Source organism: Aphelocoma coerulescens, chromosome 3 (assembly GCF_041296385.1).
Source record: "Aphelocoma coerulescens isolate FSJ_1873_10779 chromosome 3, UR_Acoe_1.0, whole genome shotgun sequence".
NCBI lineage: Eukaryota > Metazoa > Chordata > Aves > Passeriformes > Corvidae > Aphelocoma > Aphelocoma coerulescens.
In genome coordinates this window covers 76,074,807-76,084,916 of record NC_091016.1, presented here as the reverse complement: position 1 = coordinate 76,084,916, position 10,110 = coordinate 76,074,807, and the positions used below count along the sequence as shown (strand labels likewise).

The following is a 10,110-nucleotide window of genomic DNA, read 5'->3' as shown; positions in this document are numbered from 1 at the left end:
CTTCTTATGTTGGAAGCCCCAGAGCTGGGCACAGCAAGAGCAGAGTAGAGGGGCAGAATCACCTCCCCTGCCCTGCTGCCCACACTTCTTTTGATGCATCCCAGGACACAGGTGGCTTTCTGGGCTGCATCTACACATTGCTGGGTCATGTTGAGCTTCTCATCCACCAATACCCCTCAGCTCCTTCTCCTCAGGCCTGCTCTTGTCCATTGCACTTGTGCTTGGGATCGCCCCGACGCAGGTGCAGGACCTTGCACTCGGCCTTGTTGAACTTCACGAGGTTTGCACAGTCCCACGTCTCAAGCTTGTCAAGGTCCCTCTGGATGACATCCCTTCTCTCCAGCGCGTCGACTGCACCACACAGCTTGGTATCATCGCAAACGTGCTGAGGGTGCATAATGAAGTAGTAAGTAGTGTTTTTCTACTTACATATGCTAATTGTCCCCTGTAGGGCCCTTGCGGTGTGGCACTGGCTGTCCTGTCACTAACCAAGGCTGACTCCTGTTCCCCGCCTGCTCACTGCTCGCCAGGTCCCACCAAACACCCCCGATGACTCGCGTTAGCGGTCTGTCAGAGGAGCAGGAGCCCACCGTTCCCACGCCTGTTCCCAGGCACACACAGCCTCGGCGGGAAGCGCGTTTTTCGAATTCGAGCGCTTGGACACGCCTCCGGCCATCCGCCCTGTGCCCGCCCCTCCATCCCCGGGCTGTGCGAGAGGCTGTGCCGCAGGTGAGGGCGGCCCCGCCGGGCGGGGCGGGCCGAGGGTGTCCCGCGGGCCCCGCTCCGCTCTGCCCGGCACGGCTCCGCAGGAAGCGCCGCCCGCGCTCCTTCCTCCTCCCGCCTCTTTCTCCTCCTCCGCCCGCCTGCGGCGGCGGCGGCTCGGCGATGCAGCAGCACTTTTGCCTGGCTGACTGCGACGTGGTGGGCTTCGACCTGGACCACACGCTCTGCCGGTACCACCTCCCGCAGAGCGCACGGGTGAGTGCGGGCGGCGCGGGCGGCCGGGAAAGTCGCGGGAGGGGCCCCGCTCCGCCCCGCTCCCGCCGCATGCCCAGCCAAAGGCAAAGCGCCGGGGCGCGGGGCCGGGACCCCTCCGGCGGGGGCAGCGAGCCCTGCGCCGGCTGGCTCAGACATCCACGGAAGAAAAGAGAAATGCAAGTGCATCTCTCGCAGGGCGCTTCCTCAGCAGGCCTCTGCTCGAGCGAAGGGGACAGCCATGTCTCCTTCCTTGAAAATGGTGCTTCTTTCCTGGCCGTAGCGGCGCTGAGGAAAAGGTAGAGCCTCCCCGCCAAATCCAGAGATGCTGCAGAGTGAGGAGTCCGCAGCACTTTGGAGAGGAGACCTTTGCGAACTTTCTGGTGCTTACAGTAAAACGCCGAGTTTAGAGGCACGCGGCACCTCTGATTTGGCCCTGTGGTCTCTTTCGGGGAGGAAGTGCTGTCCTGTGCTGTGCGCTCCCGCCCTTGGCACTTTCTTTTTTAAACCCCCTGGTAATCTTACACTGACTTGTCCTTCTCTGTTGATGTCAGGACTCTGTCCAGGAGCTATCTTGTGTCGTGGATGCTCCTGGTGTCTCGCTCTCCCCTTTTCTTTGCTTACGTTCACCTACAGTACATTTTGCACTGCACAGGACTCCCACACTAATTGCAAGATATTTCAGAATTTGGTATAGGAACAAATGTTTATGAGCTGTCCCATTTATTAATAGGCATGGTGCAGTGCATCTGGTGTTGAAAAGTGCATTGCTTCCCTTAGCTATGTGTGAACTTGTGTGGAGAAGCATCTTCCTTACAAAAGAGGGTTAAACAGTAGCAATAAAATGCATGAGCTCTTAAATTTCTAGGTGGGAACTGTGTAACAGTAGGCTTACCTTCCATGTTCTTTCTGTTGTGCCACACACATCACATCTTACACAAGTACGTTCTTGCTGATAAAAATTTTGTCTGACGATGGCAAACATTAGACAATTGATAACTATAAGAGTTTTTAAAAAACACTAACCAACCAATGAACAAAATGGAGAAAAAAATCCCAAAAACTTTTACTAAACTTGGTTCGCTCTTCATCTTCTCACAGAAGGCAGAGGCAGACTGACACATGCCCATTGCATGCCTCCTTACCTATTGGAAATAAAAAGTACTTTAAAAGGCTGACAGGCCCAGCTGAAGATGTAGTTAGTTCTTACTGTTTCAGCATCAGCCTTCATATTTGTCTTTCTCAGATATTAATCATATTAATTCCAAGACCATATGTTGTAATTAAAGAAAAAAGGGCAGGGAACAACTTCAATGAAAAACCCTTGAGAAAAAGGGAGCAATTACTATTTTTGGATGGTCTTTAGGACATGGCAGCATCTCCGTAGATCTTCTTGTAAAACTTTACCAGCACAGTACATTAATAAATTGTTGAGTGTCATGCTAAGCCTTCTGAACTTAGAAATAATAACCATTTATTCAGTAGTTGCTGATTTTCTTCAAAATAAATTCTGTCAAATACTTTTAAAATGCCCCCTAAAGATAAATATTTATTGGTTTGGAAGCTGCTTGTTGAATCTCAGTAACCATGACATTTAAAATTTAAAAGAATGAACACAACAAAAAGGATTGAGGAGGAGCAAGTAGTGACTAGTCTTTAAGTACTTACCATCTTGATTTCCCAACAGTCTTGAAGCACAGGGACTGTAAAGTAAAATGTTGTAATCTGGGCTGTGCTGGACACATTGCACCAGAACTCTTGTGTGTTTTCCAGCTGTGACAGAAATAACCTCAGGCACTATTTCCCAGTGGAGGCAGTGGGACAGGGCCCGTAGCTCCCTGATGTGATTTCACTTAGGAGGCGCTAACACTCGCATCTTGCCACTTCCCAAGGAAGCAGTGTCTTTGATCTCACTTAATTGATATAATGAATGCATATGTTTTTTTCATTTGTAGCTAATATATGATAGCTTTGCCCAGTATCTGGTAACGGAGAAGGGCTATGACGAAGACTTGCTGATTCTAGCACCAGACAGCTTAGACTTCTGGTGAGTACATGGAAATGAGTACATCATTCCTTTAAGCTGTAACTTTTACAAAGCCCAGAAAATAGCTTTGTTTATTAGGCAGTTGATGTCATGATTGTCAAGTCCAAAGGACAAATCAAAAATTACAGTTTTAAATACTTGTTCTAAGAAGTATTTGTTATGAGATACTTCTAACGTGGTATTTCGAAGAGAGAACTGAGCATCCAAGCTTGCTTTGTCTGTGCTTCCAGCTGTCTGGACAGGAGCCTTTTAGTCTCACTCTCTTATTTTATATACCTTCTTTGTCTTCTACATTCTATTCAACAGTAACCATCAGATTTTAGTCATTTTTCTCTCAACAGATGTTGTTTTGTTTGTGTAAGGTAGAATAATCCCAACAGCCTTCTGAGAAACAATAAGGTTAAATGCCAGGAGGTAGCTTTTGGGTGGCACATTAGGCACAAAGCTGTGATGAAAAAGACTGAAACACAAGTTCCTGCTCTGAACTCAGTGGTCTTTGAGCAGGAACTTGAACCTTTATCTTTTAACTTCAGTAGGTTATTATCTAGGCCATGGGGATGGAGATTTGAAGGCCAGATAATCACTAGATGTTTTTAGGAGAAAACACACGGATTTTTTTTGAAATAATATGTGCATTCTTGTGTAATGGTTTTTACAATTCATTATTTGACTGGACAGTTTCCAATCAGATTGATTTCAACTTCTGTGAGACAAGCAGTGTATCTATTTATCATATTTTGAGGCCTATGGTGCAAGAAATCCTTTGTTCAGCTCTAGAGATCTTGGGTTTGGCCTCCTTATTGAAGCAGGAGGTTCATTAACGTGGACCTGCATGCCTGCAGGGCTGGTAACAGTGTGTCATTGCTACTTGCCCAGGAGTCATTCATGAAAGATTGGGATCTGCTTGCTGCCTTCATGGTGTACCTTCTTTCCTTTGGGTGCCTCATAGAGGATGAAGGTGCCTTTACTTCCTCAGTCTCATTTATTCATTTGTATTCTAACCACTGAACTCATTCATTTTTCAAAGAACCTAAGCAAATGTAGATTCACTTATCCAAAAGATAAAGATTTATTAGGGAGAATTAGAAACTCTTGCCAAGTGTCTCCAACTCTGTCAACTCTTCCCTTGTTAGTGATGACTAACATGGAAATGTTTCTGCTTCATGTGTTCTTTGCTTATTCAGTTGCCTCATTTAGAGTGATGTTCTACCCTTCTTTTCTGTAATAACTGGTGTTATCAGTCTAGTAATAGCTAGTGGAGTTGCCACCAAAAAAAAATTCTTTAATAGAAGTGACTTAAATATCAAATTTCTTAGTTTTAACTGTTTGGACCTTAAACCTCCAACCAATCTGTATGAACAGTCACTGAATTTACTGGACATGGAACTGGTTTATTTAGTAGGATTTTGCTATGTAAGGAAAATCCAGTCCTCATTGTAATAAAGTGTTCTTTCTTATAGAGAGCATTGTTCAAACATGGAAGTATTTGAAGGGTTGTGTTTGGTTTTCTGTAGCATCGTAGCTACAAGCACCATAGCTTCTGTGACTGTGTATCACTGATAGATACGAAGACACTGCTCTGAAAGCACTAATTTTTTTGTTTCTTCCGTAAAATTAATTTATTCTTAGTTGTAAAGGCTTGGTGTTGGATATTGAAGAAGGAAACTTCCTGAAACTTGCAGAAGATGGAACAGTTTTAAGGTAATATTGACAATAAATCTATATTGTTAAATATAAGTTGTATTGTTAAATACATTAACATTTCATCCCCTTTCTAAATGCCATCTCTCAATTTTATAAATATTTAAAATATTAATTTCGGCATGCATTAATTTATTAGATGTAAAAGTTTAAATGCTCTTCGGTAATGTGGTGCTCAGTTTTTGTTAATGTTATGTATGGAATCTTTTGGGGATGTTTTGGTGTTAGCTGGTAGTAAATAATATCTCATTTTTAATAAAATCTGAGACTCTGAGGACATGTTGATCTTGAAAGTGAATTCATTTTTTTTGGTGGCTACCAATGTACTCTTTGTCCAGTTCTGCTAAAATCCAGAGTAAGGTTTTTCTTTGGATTGAGAGTAACCTGGCTTGGGAGGCAGTGCTAATGACTAATACTAATGACTGGAATGACTATTATTTTGTGCCATAGATATTCAAAATTCTGCAAGTTTGCAACATATAATTTAAATAGCCTGAGATAAATTAAACACAGAAACTGATACATTCACTTTCAGAATTGTAGGGGGTTTCCTCTTAAAAGCTATTTTGCTTTCAGTCATCATTTCAGTACATCCTTAGTTCTTCTTTCTCTCCTCTTTTTTTTTTTTTTAATATAGAAGACTGCTGTTTTGAATCAAAAACTGAAAAGCAAATATATCTAAAGTATATTAATCTTAGTCCCATTTCTGCCTAATTTTGTTCCAGAATGAAAATCTGTGTAATTCAGTATGCAAGACAGACTCTACTTTTTTTTTTTTCTGATAGCATGTGGGAGAAGGAGCCTGAAGATGCTAAGGAAAATCAGATCTCATTAAAAGAAGAAAGAAATACTTTTGAGTCATCACTGTGTATCCCAAAATTCATTAAATAGCCTGAATTTTGGAGTACTAAATGCAGAATTCAAAATTAAAGGGTATACCTCATTAAAGGGAAGAGTGGTACAGGGTTACTTCTTCTGGTATTGCCTGTGTTTGCTTCAAAATGGGACCCAATTTGATGGTCCAACTATTTGATTTTTAATGCTAAAAAGGCTTGTGTGTACTTATGTATTAAAGAGCTGCTTGCAGGGCTCAAACTAGCACTTTTCCATAGTTCTGTCCTGCATTCTGTGAACGTTACCAGGCTTCAGAATGATGTATAGGCTTTCTGCACTGTGCTTTATTGTGCAGTGTATACTGATAGCTCAAGTATAGTGAGTGTCCTCACACAATTGAAAACATTCGAGCAATACAGAGTGATTGTGTTAGCAGGTGAGGCACGGTAGCTGTGCCCCAGCCAGCCAAACATTTGTGTAGTAAGGCTTTTATCGAGAACTGGAATGTATATGATAAAAGCTTAGTAGGTCCTGGGAAACTTCTAAGCTGTAAAGAGAGTCAGTTTTGATCAGCTTGCATCCGTTGCAATATCCAGTTGCAGTGTGTTACTTTACACAAGTAGTAATGTTTGGATGTTTTCAACCCTTTTCTGTTTTGTTTTGTTTTTTTATAAACAACTTAATGCATCGAATAGGGCGAGCCATGGTACAAAGAGCATGACATTCGAAGAAATCCTGGAGAACTATGGAAGGAGGGAGTGGAAGCATTTTAATACAGTCAGTGGAATGGTTTCACGCACAGGTAGCTATGCTTTAGCATGTCCTCTTCTTTGAAATTGCTCTGGTCCCTTCCGTGCCTCATAATGTTAGTTCTTAACACAGATTTGTAAAAATGCTTGAACTGGAAATTGCCAGAATAGCTAAATGTATTGGGGGAAACTTGATTTTTATGTATTTTTAACTTCTAGTACTAGACTTCACCTTAAATCTATTTCATGGTATTTATTTCATGATAAGACAAATGAGCTGACATTATGGGCATGTTTTGGTTATAGTGGTGGGCACACTGTCCCTTGATGAAATAGACTGATACTGCCAGTATCATGATTTAACCCAAGCCAGCAGCTGAGGAGCATACAGCTGCTCATTCACTCCCACCCTGCCCAGGCCCAGTGGGCAGGAGAATCAGAAAGAATGGTAAATCTCACGTTGAGAACAACTTATAATTGAAACAAAATGTTATTATAGTAAATATACTAATAATACTACTAATAATTATTGTATTGATAAGGAGACAGAGCCTCAGAACCCAAGAGGAGCAACTGATGCACAGTAGATTGCTGAATACCTGCTGACTGATATCCTATCTCATTTAGGACAAATCTTAAATTTTTCTTAGTTGTTGACTTACTGCCATCAGTGCTGTTACTGGAGGTCTCGGTGCAGGTGCAAAGAACAATGTGGGTCTGGAAACAAAACTTCTCCCCTTGCAGTTGAAGTTCCTTGTGTTTAAGAGAGGAGTCACTTTGAAGGAACTGTGGCTAGGTTTGTGTTCTTGCTCTGTGTTTCCTCTCTGCTTTACTTTGATCTTGGCAGTTGCAAGTAACACACAGGAAGTGCTCACTTAAGGAGCATTTTGTTATGTAATGGAGATACTTTCCTTGAGATTTTTCTGACTGCAAATGTAAGTCTTATTCTAAACTGCAGGTAATCTTTTGCAAAAGGCAGAAAGAGAGAGGTTTCCTTTGGTCATATAGGAAATGTGCTTTTCTTTTTGCTGAAACATGCACTTGGTCTCTGTTGTGAATGTTAATCCCCATTTTGCTGACTTGTTCTTGAATGTACCTAAGAGATAGGACACACAAGATCATGAAAAAAAATAATCACTGGTTAAGTCATTTCACTCCTTGGAGGGAGTTGTTGAGCTTGACCTTAGTCTGGGGGGACACTGGCACCCTCCTGATACAATTCTGTTTTGCAGACTCGTGTAGTAATGTAAGCACACTTCCCCATGGTCCAAGGCGCTGTGCGCTGCCTGTGTGTGCGAGGGACATGACTGTGTCAGACTTGTCCAAATGTCTCTGAACTTCTCAAACACTTCTCTTGTGTTTTCACTGCTAGGGAAAAAGGTATTTTGGAAGAGTTGAAAGATACCATCCTGACTTAAAACTCATGGTTTCTCCCCCTTTTCTTTCACCTGGGATTTTAGAATCTTAAAATGTCTTATTAAAATGTCACTGTCTTCATATAGGTAAGCAACTTTTAGTTGCCAGTTGCGAGAATCAGAAGTGGAAATAAAGGCTAACAATTGGGAAACAGATAATGCTTATTACCAGTAAAATCCAAATAGGAGCTTATATTATTATTCAAAAGTAATTTTTGTTTGTGATTAAAGCATACAATACAGGGGTGTTTAAAGTATATTTTTACAATTATTTTTTCCAGCTAAATACTATTTGTATGATAATTATTTTGACCTGCCAGGAGCTCTCTTGTGTGCAAGGGTTGTGGACAGCTTAGATCAGGTAAGAACTGGATTGTTTGAAAATTATGTATTGCATTGTCTTTTTCTTTCACCACCACATCTCTTGCATGCATTATTAAATGCGTATGATTTGGGTATTGAACAGCATCCAGGTCTTTTTCTCATTTGGACTATTCCATGTTGGACTTACTGTATTAAAGTTGTCTCTGAAGATAATTATGAGCTACATGGAATGTTCAAAATAAAAGTACTTCCACCAGAGGGCACAAATAACTAGGATACTAATAGAAATGTGCTGTTTCCTCAAGTTTACCCTGTGATATGCAGAATGCAGTTCTTAAAGTCTCCTTCAATTATGCTTGATGGTACTTGAAATAAATATAGTGTAAGTTTTCTAAATGACTCGATTTGCTAATTTGGAAGTCGTTAATGAGTTGAAAGCTTCGTTTCATCATTTTTTAAGCTTGTTTTTGTCCTAAATATGTTGATCTGTGTACACAGATATAAATACACCTCTGGCATAGTATCTTTTAAATTTTTTTCCTCTGATGAACAATAGGTCAGATTCTTAAGGTGGAAAATACAATTGCTTGAACCTTTTTCAGTGCTTTTTAAATAGATAGAATGTCCTAAATTCTACCTTTGAAGTTTGATGATAATGGTTTTGTTGTGTAAAAGTAGGTTTGAATTTTTGTGTGCAGCTGGAGGTAGGAGAGAGTTCTTCTCACAGAGTAACTATATTGGTGTCAAAAGAGTACTGAGGCAGTCTTCTGGCCAGAGGTACCAAAGCACTGCGGGCCTGAAAATTGCTTAACGTTGTCTGCAGAGTGAAAGTCAGAGCTGTGAGATGAATATCTGGGGTCTCTTTGGATATTAGGTGACTTGCTGCTTTAGCCTTCACTTCAAAATAGCATGCTGAGTAGATTGCTGCCTAAGTCCAAGTGCTGCATGAAGAGTCAGCTAAAACTAGCTTATCAGGGAAGCCTGGAGGACAGGTGCTCAGTAAGACTCTTAACTTTCTGCCTGATTAATCTCCTTCCTCTAAGCTGTTCACAGCTTAGAAACCTGTTGCGGTTGTGACACCTGTATTGTATTTACTTTATATTTAATTTAGACTCAGCACAAATCACCTACTTATTAAGAGAGAAAGCACATCATAGAATGTGTGTAATAAGCTTTCACATCCCGTTACTAGTTTGCAGACTGGAGCACTGGTCCTGGGTCAGTGCCATCTTCAGCCAAAGGGAATTAAAGCTGTGCTGTTTCTCCAGAGAACTACAAGAAGTGGGTCATGCACCCTCTTCATCTCCCAGCAGTTCTAGAGTACTTTACTGGATGTCGGCCCCGTTTCAACAGGAGGGCTACAGCAATTCCCTGGAAGGTTAGCATCAGCCACTTGAGAAAGATGCAAGGCAGGAGGTGGTCAGCTTCTCCAACTCATGCCTGCAAAATGCTGCATCCTAAGGGTTAGAAACCATTACATTTTCTTCTTTCACATTTCTAAAATAAAGTAGAGCCTTCTGTGTCCTGTTCTGTGAGCCTGTTTAGTAAGTGCTATTTTCTTACCATTTTCAGACACCATCCAAGGTTCAAGAAAGCTTTCTACTGGAAGCAGATGCGAGAATTGCTAAGTTTGGGTTCAACATAGGTTTACACATGAGCTGGATGCTGGACTACCCTGCACTGTTAAAAATGTGTCTGTTTCTGCTGTGTCCAGAGCCAGAACTCTTAATGTGTTTTCCGACAAAGCATGGGAGCTGCTTAGTGGTTTTGATCTTCACACTGATGAGCTAAACAACACATTGCTTTGTTTTGATGGTTCAGCTAATAAAATCACATTTTGTAATCACACCAAAATCATGATGGACTGCATGGCCATGCATACAGTTTTCTCTCTGCTTTTCGGGAATCAGTCAGTTTTCCTTTACATCTTGTGTGCAATGCCTGAAGATTTGCAAGAAATTTGTTTAAGTTATTTTAGTCTCCCCTGAGCTCAAATGTTTTGAAGGAAGTATACCCAGTTTTAAACTGGTATCCATCTGTCCTCAAAACAGCGCTCTGAGGAGCT

The 10,110-nt window shown here is 41.6% G+C and overlaps 1 protein-coding gene across 7 annotated transcripts in view; it reads left to right on the top strand.

The window, feature by feature from the left end:
* The first annotated feature begins 804 nt into the window (after positions 1-804).
* Positions 805-10,110, top strand: part of NT5DC1 (5'-nucleotidase domain containing 1) — a 132,451-nt gene continuing 123,145 nt past the window's right edge. For 4 of the 7 annotated variants that reach the window (XR_011149944.1, XM_069010946.1, XM_069010949.1 and 1 more), the window contains exons 1-5: positions 805-978; positions 2,931-3,022; positions 4,652-4,723; positions 6,253-6,359; positions 8,003-8,082. Coding sequence is in view for 5 of the 7 variants with exons in the window: in XM_069010946.1 (XP_068867047.1) it covers positions 886-978; positions 2,931-3,022; positions 4,652-4,723; positions 6,253-6,359; positions 8,003-8,082 (444 nt within the window). In the remaining 2 variants the exon portion in view is untranslated. The remainder of the gene's footprint in view (positions 979-2,930; positions 3,023-4,651; positions 4,724-6,252; positions 6,360-8,002; positions 8,083-10,110) is intronic. The other 3 variants (XR_011149945.1, XM_069010944.1, XM_069010947.1) reach the window with 3 other exon arrangements.